The sequence below is a fragment of the Ammodytes marinus genome, assembly GCF_949987685.1.
Source record: "Ammodytes marinus genome assembly, chromosome: 1".
NCBI classification, from domain to species: domain Eukaryota; kingdom Metazoa; phylum Chordata; class Actinopteri; order Uranoscopiformes; family Ammodytidae; genus Ammodytes; species Ammodytes marinus.
Genome location: NC_137230.1, coordinates 16,194,945 through 16,216,253, shown reverse-complemented (window position 1 = coordinate 16,216,253; position 21,309 = coordinate 16,194,945). Strand labels below are relative to the sequence as shown.

At 40.2% G+C, this 21,309-nt stretch overlaps 1 protein-coding gene across 7 annotated transcripts in view; it reads right to left on the bottom strand.

The window, feature by feature from the left end:
* The window catches only part of neo1a (neogenin 1a), a 151,890-nt gene that overhangs the window by 51,691 nt on the left and 78,890 nt on the right, over nt 1-21,309 (bottom strand). For all 7 annotated transcript variants that reach the window (XM_080027802.1, XM_080027804.1, XM_080027808.1 and 4 more), the window contains exons 3-5: nt 13,348-13,650; nt 12,054-12,204; nt 2,110-2,246 (exon numbers count right to left, since the gene is read on the bottom strand). In XM_080027802.1, the coding sequence (XP_079883928.1) occupies nt 2,110-2,246; nt 12,054-12,204; nt 13,348-13,650 (591 nt within the window). The remainder of the gene's footprint in view (nt 1-2,109; nt 2,247-12,053; nt 12,205-13,347; nt 13,651-21,309) is intronic.

Below are 21,309 nucleotides of genomic sequence, written 5' to 3'. Positions count from 1 at the left end.
GGGGTTGGGGTAGGGAAACATGAAGGATTGCACTGAGAACAAGTCAAATGCCGTCCTGTGACCTGATCCTATTTTTCCATTACTGTCTCCTTTAATCACAGTGAGCGACGGGAAGTGATGACATGGTGGCAGAGAGGATGATGAAGGGATATTGGAAAGAAAAGAATGGAACCATAGCCGATGATGTGGCGCGTGGTGAAAAGCAGTGATCCTGAGAATAAGCCTAAGGGTGTTTCCCCCATTCTGAAGTTATTTCACACCAAAACCTGTTGATTCGATTTAAAATTAGAAAGGCATACAGTCAGGCACATGTGACACGTTTGTGTTCACGAGTATTCTCCTCACAGACCAATAAAGCCTGACAACAGTTATTACAAAGCAATTACTGTGGGTGTGTCTGTTGCAGTCTGTGCTAGAATATAGCCCCACCTTTTATCCTGTGTGTGATTCTGCGTATATTACTGTAAATACTTTTAAACTCATCGTCACTGCAAATGAGGGAAACCGCAGTGTCCTTCAAGTATAAATAAAGGTTGACTGATTGAAAAATATAGGAAACAATTTGTTTTATATTCTTAAGAACATGTGATGTTATTGTCCTTAAGAGAATAACAGATATAAAAAAATGCAACATTTATGTTTGCTAAAGTGACTGTCACTCTATTTTGTAGTTTCATCAATGCCCAGATTTCACATGATTGACATATTTTCATCACATCACATCAGGGTGGATATAGTGTCTGCAATGGGTATCATTGTGTTTTGTGAATAAGGACATTGCCAAAGAGGAGTTAATAATGTTTGGGAAGAGGGAAGCAGTCTAAGATTGAGGTGAGATTTCTTTTGTCAAATTGGTCATTATTAGTTATGATCTATACAGCACCTTTACAACTAGTCTAACATTTTCTAGACATGTACTTTGCATTTTTGTATTTTACAACATGATATAGATACTGAGCTTAAATATCTATGTATTACAGACAAGTCTTGCATACGTTAAGGACTCTAATTTTAGAAGCAGGACTTTGCAAGTGAAGATTAGTCAGCATTCACGTGGGAATTAGCAGCTGTTGTTTGTGAAAGTGTGATGATTAATACTCATTACAAAAATATGTCTCCAAACTTGTATGTCTTTAATTCAAATATGCTCATTTTGAGTGATACATACAACAGTATCAGCTCCTTGACAGAATTCACCTAAAATTAAATGAAGATGAACATAATCTCTATCTATAAAACAGCCAAAAAGGTGCTTATTATTTTCAGGAAAAATAGTAGGCCTATATAAACAAGAATTGGCAGTATGTGTTGTTTCTTTCTGCAACAGAGGAGAAAAACTATACAAATACATTTGATGATTTGATCTACTATTTTCTACAATTGTTGTTTTATGTTTTTGATTAGTCTGAATAAATGCACTTGGACACACAATAAGCCAACCACATCGTGAAGAGAGACACATTTATTGCAGTGGTGTATTGTATGTGCATCTTCTCACCAGTGTCTGGTGACTGTGAGCTACTAACTGTGAGCTACACTTTACATCTGCTGTAATTTTAGTGCTCGTCTTTTTCCTGCCAGCAAGTAGTGCATCTCAAATCTTTCTGTTATTCCTGCGTGGGGTGAAATAGCCGATACAAACAATCCCTATGCTGACTACCTATGCCGAATACATTGCTCAGTGTCAACAGTGCCTTTATATCTACAAAAACATTAAAAAAAAATTCAGAGCGTGCGGCACATCTCAACAGGCCTAAGTTTACTCTAACCCAACAAAGTTTGCATTCAAGAAATACACCTCTTCCCAGCGTTTTTAAAGTTAAATTGTCAGACGCATTGTATCCATTTTGGGATATGGGTCTCGAGGGCATTTAATAAGACCACTATTTGTGATAGAAGGCTGATCCTAGAGTTCAGTTTAACCTGGACGGGCTCAGCTCTCCACAAATGCACTTTCTTCAAAATAACTAAGGTAATGCATGCTGCGTTCCCAGATTCTCTGACTTTCATCAATGGCCTGTAGCCATGTCTTGTGCTAATACCAGGTACTCCCAGTGTGTTCCGTTGGTCCAACAAAAGAAAGCAGACTGTTGGTTGTTAAAGGGATACCTTGTAAGGTGAGTTGGGCCTGGGCTTCAATGGTTGTGTTGGCATTGTCGGCCATGCAGGTGTACATGCCGGCATCCTCCTCTGTGAGATTGGAGATCTGGAGACTGCCTCCTCCCAGCACCTCCACACGACCCTCACTGACAGAGACAGAAAGAAACAAAATGTTTGTTAGAAAATTAGCAGACATGTAGAATATGTAAAAAATCATTACAGCCCATTTCCATTCATATCATGTAGTAGCGGTAAAAGGTTGCAGCCTCTGAAGCTCCATGTTTCCCTGCTGACCTCAAGTTGACTCCACGTCTCTGCCATGCCTCTCTTGCTCCGTCACCTCTCACTAACTCTCCGAATAAATAAAATATGCTAAAAGCAGAGTCAATCCCGCTTAATTATATATTTCGCATGTTTATCCGTGGGCACCAGATTCTTTTCTTCAGATAGAAGCAAAACAATTTTTTTTTGTTCAAAGGTTTTTTTATTCATCAAAAGATTTGCAAAGCAAATACAGTACAATGATTTAGTTTTTCCCCTTTTTTCCTCCCCCAGAAGCAAAACATTTAATTTAGTGATCCATAAACTTAACCTATTTTTAAAGAATATGAGAAGTGTGACTACCGCAGTTGTTACATAGCCTTAACAAGGGTTTTCATTTTCTTTCATCAGCTGTTAATTAACATGCAAATACATAATTACAATACAAAGATCAAGGAGAAGAGGGTGTGTCCTCAATCACTGGAAAATCCTCAAACTTTGAAATGTTTATTATTGATAATTCACAACCTCTCAACATATTGAGCACTCTCCACAGGCTCTATGTTCTATCAAATCTGTGGCTCAAAATATACAGTACATTAGATAGATAAGAGTAGCTCCCTGAAAACTGAATAACAAATGTTTGAGGGTAACATCATAGTCATGCTTCTTATCAGGCATTTCAGACTGAGTATTCTTACATCTTACACATTTATTATTTTATGCTATATGCGCCTCAGCCAAAAATACAACCGCACATCTATTTCTATAGTCTCTCTCTTAACCAGTGACCCTCCTCCATTTTATACAGTCCCAGTTTTGATTTTCCCAATGGGCCCAGAGGGGAGCATTCTGTGGCCAAGCTCAGGCCTGATTCAACAACAACTGGAGCATGGGAGTAGGAGGAAAGAAAACAGAAATCAATAGCGTGCAGAGAGAACTCCGCATTCAGAAAGAGAGAGGAGCAGAAGAGAGGCAGTGAGGATAGCAGGAGCAGCGTGTCGGCAAAGGAAGATAAAAATCCTTAAGAAAGCAAGAACAGTGCTTAATGGCTTTTGCACAGAGGAGTGAAGATACACGCAGAGGTAAAGAGTGCACCGAAGAAAACAGCCCCATGCTGCAGGCTGATTTGGTTTTAAATAAACTGCTGACTAGCTGGGGCTTCCACACAAGCTCCTGTTTCTCTCTCTCCCTTACTAGTTCCGGGTTTTGGCAGCATTGACTGTAGAGACCATCTGCCTGTCTGTGCTGGATAGGAGCAATCGAGTGGCACTCGACCTGCTGTCACCACAATGACATCACTGTCTCACTTCTGTTGCTGGGTTCAACTGGACTATTAACTTCGGCATTAACCGCTATTACATTAAAGTATAGTGTTCAGCTAACGGTTCAGTTTCAGGTCAGCAAGACTTTACAGTCATATAAGAGAGGAAAAATGAAGAATGAGAACCTCGGATTGAAAACTGATGTCTGTTGAAGTCTGAGATGCAATTACAGATTGCTGCTTTGAAGGGATTTTGTCCAGGCCGCAGTAATGTGCCTAATATTATTCTCACACAAAAGCCTTTGTTTGACTTAAATCAAATTAGGCTGTTTAACCTGCATTTGAACCTTCAACACCAGGCTGGTATGAAAGGTTAAAGCTTTGTTGTCATGGTAATGCTTTGTTTACCTTACATTAATGCAACAATAACTAACATTCAACATTAACGTAGAAGTGGCATTAGTATTATTAGTAGTAATTTATTTCAGTTCAAAGAGTAAATTTAGTTTGAGAAATGCAAATTGTTTGGTTGGGATGCCATTTTCCACAAAAATCAAGTTATAGTAAAATTATTGGTGCAATATAAATTCCATACAGCAACCTGTAATTGCCATAAACCAGTGTTCAGCCATCTAAGACCTTTTGTTTCACTCAGGCCAAGAGTAGGTTCATGAAGTCAGGTCAATAGAGAGACATTCAGAGTGACAGGGAACAAGTTAATCCCGGGTCAGTCTAAAAGGAGTATGAAACAGCACATGGGTCCCATTTTGACAGCAGATTTTTTCAATAAGTCAAAGCACCCTCAAGAAAAATTGTACTCAGCAGAAAGCCTGACAGAGAATGCCCTAGGTCTTCCAAGGTGGGGAAAAAAAGGAAGCAGCTGCATAGAGAAACACTGCAGAACACCGAAACACTGAAATAGCGAAAATGTCTTGGCATTGATTACTTCACTGTCCACATTAGACAGTATGGCACTTTTTGCTGAGAGGCTCTGCATGTCGGATCCCCACTGTATAAAACATTCCCCCTGAATGATGCCACCCAGAGTTCCTTGTGCCAGGCATTCCTGTAACGAGTCTCTCCAGGACAACTATTCAGACTCTTGGGCTTTAAAACTGCATGCACCATGGATGGCATTGACAGCTTCCTGTTGTTTCTTTAAAAGAGGGAACATACAGCACAAAACAAACCACCAGGCCATTTTTCTCATTCTTTTCAGAGCAAGTCAATCTTAAACTCTAACCGCAGAGGCTACAGTGCCCCGTCTGTGGAAGAAGGAAATCTGTTACTGTTCATGTACCATGAGGGAGGGAGACTTGAGTAAATTGGCTCAAGCTGAATGGGCTGAGGATGACGGCTTGTGCTATTGTGAGGGAGCTCTCGCTCTCTACTTGTGTTCATTTAAATAAGGACAAGGTGCCTGCTGAAAGTATATGAAGGATACCTAGCGCATTGGCTGCACGTCCTTTGTGGGAGATGCCGTTAAGTGGGGTCCCTAATTAAAACGGCATCATCCGTATTCACCTACAAAGAGATGGTAATTAAGCTCGCTATTTCCATTGTCACTTCCTATCTTTCTAATAGTACAAGCAGATGCACACGTGATGTGAACACGAACACACACACACACACACACACACACACACACACACACACACACACACACACACACACACACACACACACACACACACACACACACACACACACACACACACACACACACACACACACACACACACACACACACACACACACACACACACACACACACACACACACACACACACACACACACACACACACACACACACACACACACACACACTCTCTCAATCGGGTTTTGTGTCAATGTTTGAAATGAAACAACTTCCGGCATTGTGTCACCAGCCTATAACACCTAGAAGTCTCATCTATCCGTTTCGAAATGTTGGAAAGAATAACAACATCCTCCTCCATCTGACCCTCTCCAGTGTGTAGCCGGTGGAGACAAGGTGCTGAAAATGTCCTGTCAACATCTAGAGAGGTCTCTGACACACCGTCCCCCGTTCTGCCATTCAGCTTTGAGGGTAGCAGCAGCCACCGACAGGAAGCAGAGAAGGGGCTGTGGGGGACGGAGGGGGACGGAGGGACACATTTAGTATATGTAAGTGGTGACTCAGCCTTCCGTAACGCAAATTTGGCAGCAAAATCAGCACATCTGGGCGAGGGGGTACTCTGTACATCCCTAAAGAACCGCGGCTGGCTCTGTGTGTTGATGGAGGCAGTTCAGAGCAGTGTGCTGTCACAGAGCAATCAGTGTCGCCGTGACATTGGTCGGGCAAAGGGTCATTGTACCGCAGCAGGAGGGCAGGTGGAATCACAATTGTCACAACAAAGAAAGATTCATTATTAATGGATAGTGGGAATATCTAAACTTCTCTTTATTTGGTATCTCTTTTGCTTTTATTTTTCTCATTCATTGAATTCCTTCTCAGTCCCTTTCTCTCTCTCTCTCTCTAAGACCAATCCCTTCACCGTCTCAAGCCATCAGGCACCATGAATGCCAACTATTGTGCTGTTTTGAGGTGTTGCTGTTCACAGTGAAAGCAAATTGAACCCCATGCTCAACCCCCACTCTTTCCACCAGAAGCATAACAGTTCCATGAATCTGAAACATGTTCATGTGGTGAGGAAAGCACTTCTTGCATTTCATTTTTACAGCCAAAGAGGGCGGGCAGACAGCGGATTGGATTGATTTTCCCCGCTTTTAAAACAACATTTTGACCCAAACCTCCTTCCTGTTCCGATAGGAGCTATGTGGTTATATACGGGCGAAACAAATGTGAGCAATAAAGGGGTGAAGAAAGACGTCAGACTATAGCAGTGGAAATAAATGACTGAATAAACAAATAGAAATTAAGGAGAGAAACAACCCGGTGCCAACAGCACGGGCTAGGGCTTATTGAGTGACTCAGCCATGAAAACGTTTTTGTTTTCCTCTAGCTCGTAATGGAAAGCCGCAGGGCCCCTCGAGACAAAAACAACTCTTGCATACCTGACTTTATTTGCCTTTTTTTTTGTTTTTTTTGTAACTCTACCAGTACCCGATCGTTTGATTAAGGCTTATTACAATGAAGTCTTCAGCCCATAACTGGAACAATATACTTTGAGAGGGCTCTTGTGGGCCCTGTGAACCCTGTTGGCCCCATGCTGGGTCTCGTTTACAAACAGTAAACAGCATTCCACCAAGTTTATAAAGCCTCTAAATAGGACGTATACACACATAATGTCTGGTAAATAGCCCCAGTAAAAGTGCTGCAGGTGAGTTACTTTATGCTGCGAAAGTAAATGTGCGCGGCCCAGGCTTCTAGGTAAACGAAGAATCATATTATCAGTTCTAATTTAACAAGTGAGTCTGCACCATTTGAGTTTATAGAGGGGAAATAGCAGCATGTTCTTAAATAGATTTTCCTGGTACCTACTGTACTGTGGTGTTTTCTCACTTGAGAATGACACGATTTATGAACAGAATGCAAAGACGAAAAAATCCATTCTTTGACTGGAAAACATGTTTTGAAGAGAGCCATGGAGGTTGTGTGTCTGTCTGAGCGACATTCTTAAAAGGAGAATTCCCATGCTGTGCAGCCAGCAAACAGCATTGCCTCCCTTGTTGTTTTCTCAGCCAGAAGAAACCACTTCACTACCTTTACCCACTGCGCTGCAGCCATTTATCATTTTAACAGTGGTATTTTTTGGAGCTCCTGAGCAGAATTCTAACCATGAGGGCCTCCTGTGAAAATGATTGAATGTGAGGTGCGGGATACCTACAGTACGTGCCAACCTACCTCGATAAGGTAAATGTGTGCAGAAGAACTATTAAAAGGATTCATTCATGTTAGCTTATAACTTAACGTTCCCTGTATTATTGTAATTTCTGACCTACAGGTAAGACATACACTATTAATACTGAGCCTTACTTTTTAGAAAGGCCTACTTTTATTCTACAATCCAATATAAAAAACAGTTTATTCATTCATTATTCTTTTAATAATAGTGTTCGGGTTTGATTGGCGTCAGTGATGTTGTACAACGCTGCATTATATTACGATGTGATTCTAATGTTTAGTCCACCATATTTGTACACAAGGAGGGCAAAACATCGCAACACACACACAGGTTTACAGGTGTACCTAATAAAGTGTCCAGGGAGTATACTTCCAAGAAACTACGAATCTCCATTTTTCCAGCATAACAGCTCAGCAAAAGTCATTGTATTCTCATGTATAAATCCCTTTCTGTCTTAGTTGGCTGAATCAAAGCTTTCATATGACATCTAAAACAGCACTAATAAAAACTGTATCAATTTGCTGTTGCAGGATGAGTATGAGTTCAGCAGGAGGCGGACATTTGCCATTAACCTTGCTAATGGGTTATTCTGAAAAAAGGAGCAAGTGAATATCATAGCCCATTAACATGGATCGGTCGTATCTCCAGGCTGAAAGTTGCAATTCTCGGGTTTGTATTGCAGGGACCATTCTCTGTGTTGTTTGAAAACAACATGTTAAGGGCAGAAGGGTACCAAATGTCTTACAATTGGTTTGTAAAGTGAAATGGAGAATGAAAAAAAGAAAAATCCATGACAGCAGTGGATGGTGTGTGGGTTTTAATGATGGTAGGCAGCTGCACTTAAAATGATGTGGAGGACAGAGTGGGTTAAGTGTGTCACTTTGTGACTTCGCTCAAACATACAGACCCTTGTGGTTTATTGCATCTGAAGGATTGCTAGCTTTGATGAACATTTTAAATGGCAGAGGCATTTGCTCAACCATGCTGTCTTTTCAAGAGTTGAAGAACCAATTCTCTCTGTGATTGCATGCAGAATTGCCACAGCTTTCACAATCTTCAAACCATTATAAATATGCCGTAGGTTTAGAATTCCACATCGTTACAATTCACCTGGAATTCCTACTGCTAAATGTATTTAAATAATTATTTAGGTATATTATTTAAATTAAAAAGGAAAATTAAGACAATTAATTAAAGTGTTAACTAAAAGAACATCACTTTGTTTAAATTTGATAGGAGGGTCAAAGGTTGGGCGTTGTGTATGTATTGTACGTGTTTACTTATTATGTTTTTTTTTTTTTTGTCCATATGTAAAAAATTATAAAACCACTAAAATAAAAGTTTAAAAAAAAATATATATATATAGGGCTGTGGAACAACTGTGGTCAAGCAGCCGCTTCTTTATTTATTCCCCCGTGTTGTTGTGAGTGTTAACGGACAGAAACGGCTCGGTGCAACTGATAAGAGACAGTGAGCGAATAGTGCTGGCTGCGGCATCTACGTGACATCGTAGCAGTGGGACACAGTGTAGCCAACTGATTAATTTAATGATGAGGAAAAACACCACGCAATAAACAGTGCTGCGCTTAAATTTTTCGCCAAAACACAATACTCTCTTCACTCTTGCCGAGGTGACTACACACATCGGAAATGATTCTTTCGACCAATAAAAGGACGGCATGTGTAGCTCCGCCTTTTCGGCACCCTTTCAGGCGGCTGGTACCCCAACGGAGGAGTACTGAAATTAGGAGCGGCTCAGAGTGGTTAGGTGCACTTAAACAGTACCCTACCCAACTTTTGGCAAATGAAAAGCCAAACTACCCGGACCAAACCGCTCCGATCCGACCCGCTCTACTCGGTGGAAAGGAGGCATTACTGTTGAACCGTATAATACATGTATTGTGGCATGGACAATAGGGTTGAAAGTCCTTTTTAAAGATCATTCATGTACTTCTGGCTCCCATGGTAACCTGCTCAAAATGAAGACTTGACCATGAAAAAAAGTGTGCCTTAGCATTCATACATGTGGGTGTATGCATTATGTTCCTTCTCTCACCCAGAAAACAGCCAAATGAATAAGATGCTTCATATGTCTTATCTTTGTATGTGTGACATATAATCGAGGGTTTCATCGCAGTTCAATAGTAGTCCAAAAGCAAACACATTTCCCACACCATGCATCCCTCTTTGTACACAAGTAAATGCAATATACACAGTCATATTTAAATGAAGGAGAGAAGACAAGGAGGAGAGGAGACCGAAGGCTCTGGACGGGGGGGTGAATTTACATGCTGTGTCAATTCCCTGTTGCTGGCCGACATGCATAATTCATCTATTTTATTGACTGCTGGGGAATTCTATTAGGTGATGGAGTGATACTCGCAAGAACAAAAGATGGCTGTCCTTTTCATGAGAGTCATCAGGACCGGTATGTCTGAGAAATTCAAAAGGCCTGTTTTCTCTGTGACACACAGATGACACATGGGGCATTCTCCAGGAATGTGGTTTAAAACATGTTGACTGAACAGCTTCAGGTGTTTTCGTATTCTGGCAAGGTGTTGCTGAGCTTAATCAGAATAAATGGTCAGCTTGCTGTCACTGGCAATAAAATTGACTTTCGCTGAGCCTAAATGAATTTGAGGCTGAGATCGGGACGCTGGTGAATACATAAACGGAATGATATAGTAGAATGAGACATAGTGTAATTGATACGGCAATATCAGTCTTTCATTCAAGATACCGGGAGGAGATACTTCAGTTGAACGTGTTCAACAATTCATAACAGAGTATCCCAAATGCATAATAGAGTATGCCATACTTCTCTTTTAAAAACTACATTTAAGTAATAACAAGAACCAGGCATCAGATGACCGACATCTACTTGGTCAATCTGTTCAACAAGACAAAAAAATGTATGTATTAAGTTACATAATCATAAATAATGTATAAAATGAATAATATTGGAAGAAAAACGATGCTCTGGACCCTATTTATATGCTTTACATGTATCAAGGATAAAGACAACTCCCTCCCTCCCAACAAAGTGACTATGAATACTTCACTTTGATTTCCTAGAAAGAGTTTTTGGTGATGTCATCACTGCACCTCCTTCCCAATCGTCTACATGTATGTGACCTATGATTGGTTGGCGTCCAACGAGTGGTATAACATGTCTCTGTCATATCAAGAATTTATGACTATGATCGCTTAATCCGACAGTAACAATAGACAGAAACATTGTGTCATATGATCCCAATGTACTACACTTGGAACAGTAACTCAACAGAGTAAAATCCTATTCTCAAAAGAAGAGTTAGACAACCACCTGTTTTAAATTTCCATTTCAGCTCTTTGCTCTGTCCCCATCTGTCACCAAAGACATCAAGGACTTTAATAACAGCCGTGGAGCCTAACATGGCAATAGGGAGAGGTGATCCAGGAGAAACCGCAATGTCTTTCTTCTGACAGGTTTGGAATAACATATTATTTAGACTCTTAAAAAGACTTAAAACTGACATATCTCTCTATCTTACACTGCTCTCCACACATTTTCTTAATTAGAAGCAGCTCTTCTATTTAGCATGTGATGCCTGAAATGGACGGTAGACTCTCAATGAGAAAAAAAAGAAAGTTCAACAGATATTCTTTTTAATTGTCAATGTGGTATTAAAAATCAAAAGTGCAGTATCGGTAATGTAATTGCCACACAATCCTTTTCTGTTCTAAAAAGGCAGGAGCATAGGGGTCCATTTCAATATCGCCAAGGCTTCCCCGGGTCTATTCAGAGTTTACCTGCTAATTACCAATGCTGACACCTTAGGGGGCATGTATGCACGCCGGATAGTGTTTTGTAATTAATACTAGGTAGATTTATCAGTACCGTTTTAGCAAAGCTCCCAGTGGAGGTCAGAGGTACTCACGGACAATTCCATAGGTGTTTGAGTCATTTAATTTGAAATGGTGCTGTGCTTGGAACTAAAGGTGGGAAAGTCTAATTATATTCTAGCTCACACTACACTGGAAGGCTTGTGGTTACCAGTGTGCTGACTTTATATTTAATTTCACTGAAAGCAGAAATCCCACTCTGGGGCTGGATTTTTTAAATGAATGAGTCCTATTTCAGCTATTTCATGTTGATCTAAAAAGTTGCAGAATTACTATTCTACAGGGCAGCTACACAAGGGGCGAGGTAAACAAAGCGCTTTCTTAATTGGTGAGAATCAAACTTTCCATGTCCCGATGCAATGCTCCATGAGGGATTTGAGCTGCTTGGGCCCTGAGCTAACGAGAGCCAGCGGTGTGAGAGCACAGAGGCTGTGACACTCTCATTGCTTTTAATTTGTGAACTTCCCCTTCCGCTGGCAAACCCTGCAGCCTCGTCTCTCAGCCGAGATGTCTCTGTTGACACATACAGGATCCCACAGCAGTGGCAGAATTTGATGAGTAAGGTTTCGAATGGTGGGTTTCAAACAATTTCCACAACAGAAATAAGATCAAAACACATGCCCCAAGAAAAACTTTTAACATTTCAGGGCATCGTGAATTAAAAAAAGAAGGATCGAATAGGTATTGTGAATCCAGCCAGAGGTCATGCTCATACCTTTCTTCAAGCAGCTTGTCTCCAAACATCCAACGGATTTGTGGCACCGGGTAACCAGTGACCAGGCAGGGCAGCAACACGGTGGCACCCAGCACCTTGGTCACAGACTGGGGCTGCACCAGGAACTCCAACTTCCTGTCTTCTCCAGTTTCTTAAAGGGGAAAGAGAGAGAATAAAGGTCAGGGTTAAGGCTCAGGTTAAGGTTTACGGTGATTAAATGAGGCAGAGCAGAAGCCTTCAAAGTAATGGGTGTCATCCGTCTCCCAAACTTCAAAAGGACTGGCAGTCATTGCTGACATTCAAACTAAGAGTGGTCCAATGAATAATGTCCATGTTGATGTGTGCGACAGCTGAAGTCTCAGCTCTTTAGGAGTTCAAAGTAAACCCCAGTATAATTCCAGCTGCAACTAATTGCCTGAGTACTAGCATTCTGCACTAACCAGAATGTCATGTGTGACCCCCAGCACATACACAGGACAAAAGTTAGTGTAAAAAGCTACATCTTTTTTTTTATCGTTCGATGAGTTTAGCTCAGATGCTAATCATCAACAGAAAAAAACAGAGATGCATGATGAAATCACTTTCACGTCATCTCTCTCCAGGAAAACACTAGTATTTTTATCCTCAAGCAGCAAGCTGGTTTGTTGGGACTTCAAAGAAACAAAAAAAAGCCCAAATGTATTTTTGTACATCAACATCGTGTAGAATCCAAACCAATTTTCTTCCAGTTTCTTTACACAGCTTTACGACTGGCCTTTCTGTATACATCCAGCCTTTTGCTGCTACAGCACACATCCTCGGATGAGACATACAAAGATAAAGACCTCCACTGGGGTCTTGTTGAAGTCTGATTTATGACCTCTAATATCTTTCTTGTGCTGCCAGGAGCCTGGTGCTTTAACAACTTAGTAAATAAAACTTCTAGAGGGGTGAGATGAGACACTGCCACAGATGAATTCAGCCCCCTTTTGTGCTACGGATAAGTTAGTGTCGGCATCACCGATAGCTCCAGTGGGAGTTGGACCACTCTGTTTGACATTCCACCATCTCTTACTACAGTCAGGCAGACATCTTCATGCTGAAGGTAAAGAGCAACAGAGAGGACACCACATACCACTGGACACAAATGATGCACACTTAAACTTCAACACATCATATGTTTCTGATTGAGATTATAACTATACAATCTTATTTCCATACATAAAAAAAACTCACTGATGTATATTAAAACTGGACAACATTTTACCCCTTTTCTATAAACGAAAAAAAAACACACATTATTTTCTCAAATTACCTGGCAGTATCTGGAGCTGGGCTTCATCGCTGGACTTTGACGATCCCAGATTTTCGCTGGATTTGGACGATACCACGTTTTCCACCAGACAGCGGTACAGGCCGGCGTCGGCCTCCGAGGCATTGCTTATGGCTAGGGCTCCGCTGGGCAGCTGGAGCAGCCTGGTGCTTAGCTCCAGCGGCTGGCGGTCTTTCTCCCAGCGGCTGAAAGGCACCAGGTCTGAGTTGACTTCACAGGCCATCACCTGGCTGCTCCCTAGATGCACTGTGGTGGGTGACGGCTGGCTGGTGAACCTGGGCGTTCCTGAAAGACAAACGACAAGACAAAGGATGTAAAAAGCTGCCCTCCCTTCAAACATTAGCAGACAGGCAAATGTTTTTAGGATGATTCAGAGGAAGTAGTAAATTAAGGCCATGGAGAAAACAAGAATTCAAATGTTCCTTCATATACAAACATGGAAATCCCAGAACAAAAAGTGTTTAGTTAAGTTGCTACGGTGTGGGTTATTTGACTTCACGTTTCTCTGTGTTTTTTCTTCTGTGCTTTTCTGACAGCTATAACAGTGGGCAGTGCACAGAAAGAAGAGATGTCACCTACAGTATATCCGTACACACATCATGATTTAGCTGGATCAAACTTTTTTAAATCTTTGGTTGCTGGTTAGGGTTGCAAAGGGGTGGAAAGTTTCCGGTAAATTTCCGGAAACTTTCCACGGGAACTTTCGCTTGGGAATTTTGGGAATATTCAAAATTGGGAATTATAGGAATTTTTTCATATATAAACATAAGTGTAAACATTGTGTTTTGTCATAGGCAGACATCCATGCAAACTAATACAATAAAAAAAACATAACATTTGAACAGATTTATTTGTAAGTAGAACTTTATCAAGTTTTGATAATTTTATTAACAATCAATAATTTCACTGAACAACAAAAAGATGAATGTTAAATATAACTCATCTGTCTAACCCAACCCATTAAATAAATTAAGTAAAATGCCCCTCCCCCCATGTGATGGAGGAATGCACAGTGCATGTAGGGGGCATGGCCTCAGTACCCCTGCAGTAGGATGTGCGCTATGTGCAAGTACACTTGCCAAGTGTACTTGCATGAAATCTGGTTGTTTTAGTCAAGATTATGCTAAAATATATTTTCCCCACCTATATTTATTGTATCTGTAAACCTGGTCTAGTAAAAAGCAATATATGATATCAAGTTGGGTGTCTCAATAAGCTTTAAAGAAATCTGATTTGAAGTTAAATGTTCATAAATATCAAAAAACTTAGTTGGAAAAACTGTTTTTTACAGTCAGAACGTTTGTCAGGACTGAAATAACATAGTTCGAAGGATTTAGTGCATTTGGGTTTCTTTAAATTTAGAAAATTCCCGAAATTTTGCAACCCTATTGCTGGTTGTTGGTAAGTCAATAGTTAATGCTAAATCCTTGAAATCAAAAACCACATTTTCAGGGGCCTTAATAGAGACATCATTAAAGTATACATTTTATATTATTTTATTATATTCATTTTTAAACACCCCCCAAGAAGAATTATTTTAGTAAAAGGCATCATTGACCCATTTCAACTGAATGAGTAATTAAATAAAAATTATTCAACAAATATATTCATTTTCAAAACCAGTCAGATGGGCAAACCAAACATGTCCTTTAACACAGTGGCTAGGGAAGATGCTGCTTACTATGGCGAGATGTACACTCAACAAAAATATAAACGCAACACTTTTGTTTTTGCTCCCATTTTTCATGAGATGGACTTAAAGATCTAAAATTCATTCCAGATACACAATATTACCATTTCTCTCAAACATTGTTCACAAATCTGTCTAAATGTGTGATAGTGAGCACTTCTGCTTTGCTGAGATAATCCATCCCACCTCACAGGTGTGCCACATCAAGATGCTGATCTGACATCATGATTAGTGCACAGGTGTACCTTAGACTGTCCACAATAAAAGGCCACTCTGAAATGTGCATTTTTTTGTTTTATTGGGGGTCTGGGGACTCAGAACCAGTCAGTATCTGGTGTGACCACCATTTGCCTCATGCAGTGCAACACATCTTCTTCGCATAGAGTTTATCAGATTGTCAATTGTGGCCTGTGGAATGTTGGTCCACTCCTCCTCAATGGCTGTGCGAAGTTGCTGGAGACGGTTTATGGTGGAGAAATGAACATTCAATGCACGAGCAACAGATCTGGTTGACATTCCTGCTGTCAGCATGCCAATTGCATGCTCCCTCAATGCTTGTGGCATCTGTGGCATTTTGCTGTGAGACAAAACTGCACATTTCAGGGTGGCCTTTTATTGTGGACAGTCTAAGGCACACCTGTGCACTAATCATGATGTCAGATCAGCATCTTGATGTGGCACACCTGTGAGGTGGGATGGATTATCTCAGCAAAGCAGAAGTGCTCACTATCACACATTTAGACAGATTTGTGAACAATGTTTGAGAGAAATGGTACAATTGTGTATCTGGAATGAATTTTAGATCTTTAAGTCCATCTCATGAAAAATGGGAGCAAAAACAAAAGTGTTGCGTTTATATTTTTGTTGAGTGTATATTTGGTCTGGGAAACATAACAGCATATTGGACGCAACATCTTGCAATCCATATTGAGGAATACCTTAAAACAGGAGTTAAAAAAAATAGGACCCCCCCTCCCAGCCCCTGCCTCCTGTACACACAATCACCCACGCACAGTTGTGTAGCACAATCACTCATCCTGGATGGTGGATGATAATTTGCTACGCAGAGCAGGAGACACACAGCACTAATTAAAAGAAAGGCTGGATCCACAGGCTGTTTGCGCTGCTGTACCACCGACTTTCATCTCAACGCAAAATAATTGTTTCCTGCATTTGAAGCCATCGATCTGAAACAAACACTCAGGGACAGCGTTCAAAAACAAATGGCACACAATGGCTTCAATTGAAAATAATTTACAATGTATAAACTGCAAAAGGGTGTTCTTGAGTTTATGAGTGAAGGAGGAAGGAGTCAAAAAGTAAGAAGGCCACTCCTAAAATAAATAGAATATCCAGCTGTGATATTGCCATCGAGGGCCTCTTGAGTTTCTGGACTGAGTGTGGCTACTCCTCTGTAATGAAACGTGACACAGAAATTAATGGATAAAACAAAGTGATAAAAGAGAGGCTTGTCTATTGTGTGTTTATCTATTCATGAATGCAAGTTTGCCTTCTGTAACTGTGCTCTTGCAGAGGGAGTGATGCTGCAGATTGGCGGGGTGACGATATGGTGCCTCTGCCCCCTCTCACCTACACACAGTTCATCAAATCCCCTGCCAAGAGTTGCTCTGGGGTAAATCACACTTTTAAGATAAGGTACGTACAGGTACAGACTCTACTCAGGCCCATCTTCTCTCAGTACATCTCTCAATGGTTCCGCAAATATGGCCTTAGCCGATCCCTGTACTGATATTTTTGTATCAAAGCTGCCAATCACCTAACCTACTATATGATCATGCCATGGTAGAAAAAAATACTTTAGCTGACATATTTAGATAGCAGTCGCTCTAAACTGAATCAAATAGAAATACTAGCAGCAGCTGCAGGGCAGGTTGGGTCATCAGGTACGCAACCATGATGGGGGATTCTGGGACATAAATCAGGCTTTCAATTATGATCTAATTGATTAAAAAAAATTAAATACATGTTTAAAAAAAAATTGCAGGTAACATGGCTGCAGTCCGAAGTCACTGCACCTGGACGTCATGTTCTTTTACACTATATATTCTTTAGTCTTTTAACTTTCCAGTTATGCTGGTCAACATCATCATCTTAAATTAGCAATAAAAAATGTACATTATTTTAAAATTTAGCATTTACCAATGTGCCAAACGCTTTCCATTTTATTCCTAAAATATACTGTAGTTTTAGGATCTTCAAATTAAGTGGTCCTCAGCTAAATAAAACACAAAATGCCAAACAAAATAAAAGGATGGTAAGAAGGGACACGTTAATACACTTTACCTAATAAACCAAAGTGGATATTATGTGGCAGCTGATATCTGCTATATTTATTTAATATCCAATATCTGCCCAACGTACAGGCAAGCTGATTTGTTTGTGTAATCTTGATCAGGATACTGAACAATTCTCTATAGCGTGAGGATTCGTAAGATTAAACAATGTAGCTGTATCAGCAAATAATCTTAAAGTTTAGACAGTGATCTCTCTACACAGGAGGGGGAATCCCTCGGCCCGTGGAGCAATGACATCTCAAAAGATGAAGCTGAAGATGATGCCCTGAGTTAATGCCAAAGAGGACAAAGGAAAAAAAAACCTTAAAGCCAAAGAACAGACATGAGAAGAAACTATGATTCCACAAAGCCTAAAGCTTTGTAGAGAGGAAATATACATTTTCCCCTCACAACTTCAGATATAGTAAGCACTCTCTGACTCAGTCTGCAGTGAATCTGCAGCGTTTTTAACTCTCAATTGTTCCTCCAGGCTCATCACATCTCTGCAGGCTGCGTTCATTTGCTGTGTCTTAGGGATGTGCACAAGTGTTTTGAGGGGGGAGGGGGGTGGGGATTCTAACTCACCCAGTCAAGATGTATCCATGCCATTCTATAACGGCCAGTGTTAATGAAGTCGATGCTTCACTTTATTAGTTCTCATTTATTAATATGTGTTATTCGGACAAGCTTAAGTGTACATAAGAAATATACAGTGTGGGTCACGTCACGGCATTTCAGATAGGAAGTGCTGAGCGGCGATGCTAACGCCATCGATTCCAATTAGTCACAATTCTCCATTTAAATCGACTGGATGGGAGCTTCATTTTCCACACCCTTGCTCGATCCATCTATTGACCAGAAGTGCTGTACTGCCATTCTCAACACTTATTAGGTTGGCAGTGGGATAAGGCCAAATTATTCCGAGAGAGCAATAATGTCTCCATGATCAAAGCACAAGAAGGCTTTGACCATCGAGAATGTTTTATGCTAATGGTTGGCAGTTTCTTCCTTAATTTCATAAAGCATAATTAAGAGCGAGACATGACTTTGCACAACCATTTCAGAGAAAAGGAAGCGGTTAACCAAATGGCAGCACCAAATTTTAATAAAAATTGGTTTCCTAGATTCACCAAACCCTACATCATCTGGCTTTTCCAGCAGAGCTTCAAATCATATGAATGCTAATGAATGAATCTGTCTATCATTTGATGGAGGTGAGCAAGAAATAATTGTGCTGCAGAGGCGTTACGACCAGCTACACCGCCTCAGAGCACTACAGAGTGCAACTATGCATGCACATACATACACTTAAATCACACTGTTGGGTTCCTACTATTCTTAATTAAAATCCGGTATAGAATAACAATGAGCAGCTTAATGGAATATGCAGAGGGCTTTAAGGATGTCCCTCTGGATTCAACTAAATTAGTAACTGACTTCAGGATAGCTGCGTTTCACCTTGGATCAAATATACAACAGCACTCTATGTTACATATGTCCAAGCAGAGTCAGTTTAGTAGATTGGAAGAAATTGGCTTACATTTTTGAGCTCCCCCGAGGACTTTTACCTCCTTATATGGCTCTGGTCTGACAAAGTGTAACTGGTGAAACTAAATAACCCATTTTCCACAGTGGATATTTGGGGTGTAAAAGAAAAACAGTAGTAGCATAGCAATCAAAACAGAGGACACCAGTAATGAATCCAAGCATTGTCATAGTGTTGTTCCAACCGTTTATTATGCCTTTAAGACAAGAATTAAGGTAAGCACTTCATCTAAACGGGGCAATTACTTTTTGTTTTGCAGACAGCTGCTGTTGAGTGAAGCTTTAATAATGTACTACCTATTAGCATAGAAATGACCCTATTAGACTGATTGGGGCCAATAATACTGGTATAATTTGCACGCAAAAACTAAACATTTCAGTATGGTTTTAATTATTATTAATAAATATTTATTGTTGAATGTATATCTAACAACTCTGGCTAGAGCATAATTCAAAGGCATGACAATCTCTCTCTCTCTCTCTCTCTCTCTCTCTCTCTCTGAATTCAACAAGTTCACGCCCTTTCTCTCTGGGGGGTTTGGTGAAAGACATTCTGGGAAATGCAGGCGATCAATACCTGAAATTGAAGAACACAAGTCAGGTTGAAGGAAAGGCAACACTAAAAAAAAAGTAAATTAAAGCCCTTCATGTCAGGCTGATTCCCAGAATGCACTGAGTGTTACAAATGGATATTTACTGGTGTATGACCATCCAAAGAAAGCAGAGTTTCTTTTTAAAGCAGCCCATTAATGACACCATCACAACATCCACTTTTCTCTTCAACACAGTCCTCTCTTGTCAATACATCTCTGTGTGTTTTGCAACCCATGCTCACAAAGACAGAACAACCACAATTGCATTGCTGTGTGAAGACTTCCAATCAATAGCAATGAAAATCAAGGTAAGTGAGGGAGTGGCAGGGTAGTCAAGTAGCCTCCCCAAAAAGACAATAATGTCTATTAGATGTACTGGCTTTAAGAAGGGTGTTCTCAGGCAAGGTCGGAATGTATTTTATCCTCCTGTACAATATGTACTTTTCTTTATTCAGTTCAGTGCCTCCTTTCTGTTCATACTCCCTTTAAAGCCAGCTGCAGTGTAAGTGATAATTAATTCCCTAATTGAAAGTTTCAGAGCTTGAGGGGAGAATATTTCTAAGGGTTTCCTCCATTACAGCAAATCATGCTATTCAGCCTACACACTTAGGGTTACATTCTTACAGTAAAGTTCTTACGCCTCATTGATACTTTGTCAAATGTAAAGTCAAACACAAAGTGAAAAAAATGCCGCAGATATCAATCAGAGGTACCAGTTTATTATAGGCCAAGTCTAATTCAACCTAATAGTCACAACTGCAATACGTCCTAGGTTTTGTAAATCTCAAACTGTGTTCTGCTCTGTGTAAGACACCATTTCATCTAATTATCTGTTTTTTAAACATGTACTTAGTGGAGATGTTTGTGATGTATTTGAAATAATTATTTTTATACCTTCTGTAATCGTTGTGTTACCATATTTTAATGGACTGGGTGAGTTTGTACAGGTTATGACTTGGCAAATCTGTTTAATTTTAATATACAGGAAAAATCCCAAACACCTCGTTTAATTTTCTGTACATGGTGTGATGTTTTTCCTTCAAGACAATTTTCTAATTTTTCTCTTTTCAAGCTTGAAAATAAAATCATACATTTGACCTATTTCAGTGTTATGCATTCACTTTCAGGATTTACATTTCACTCTTAGGACTGGATTAAAACGCCACTGGGCCGATTACTTCTCAGTTGGGCCGAAATGTTCAGAGGCTTTAGCGCAAGACTTACCCACCGGTAAAACATTGCTTATGTGTCATGAGTACTACATTAATCCACTCTGCGTGTGCATTAATGTATTAATGCACACATTAATGTATTAATGCACCAAAGATTGCGTTCAAAAGGAAGCCGACGGGCAGTAAGTTAAGTTACTTCATTAGTCAACGGTTACATTACATTTCTCTTTTCGCATATCCACTCTCAAGTTACCACACATCAACCATAGTACAGTGCCCCTGGAGCAGTTTGGGGTTAAGTGCTTTGCACAAGGACACAATGGTAGAGATGGTGGGCACCTAGATGCAATACCAGTCACCACTATGGCCCCTCTATCCTCTAGGCCATCATACCACCCAGTAATGAGTAAACAATCAGTTGAATAAAACACTTCTACTTTATTCTATGCAATTTCAAACTTTAATTGCAATGTATTATAAGACCCACTCAAATGCATTCCCTTCAGACGACACGGACCATACTTTCAACCCCGTTATTAGTCTTAATAAAAAAGGCACTGCAGGGTTTATGGTACAAGGAAAAAGATTATTCTATCTCTCTAATGCAGCCTGGCTCATTGTGAAATGTAGCTTTAAGGGGTTGTCCTTCA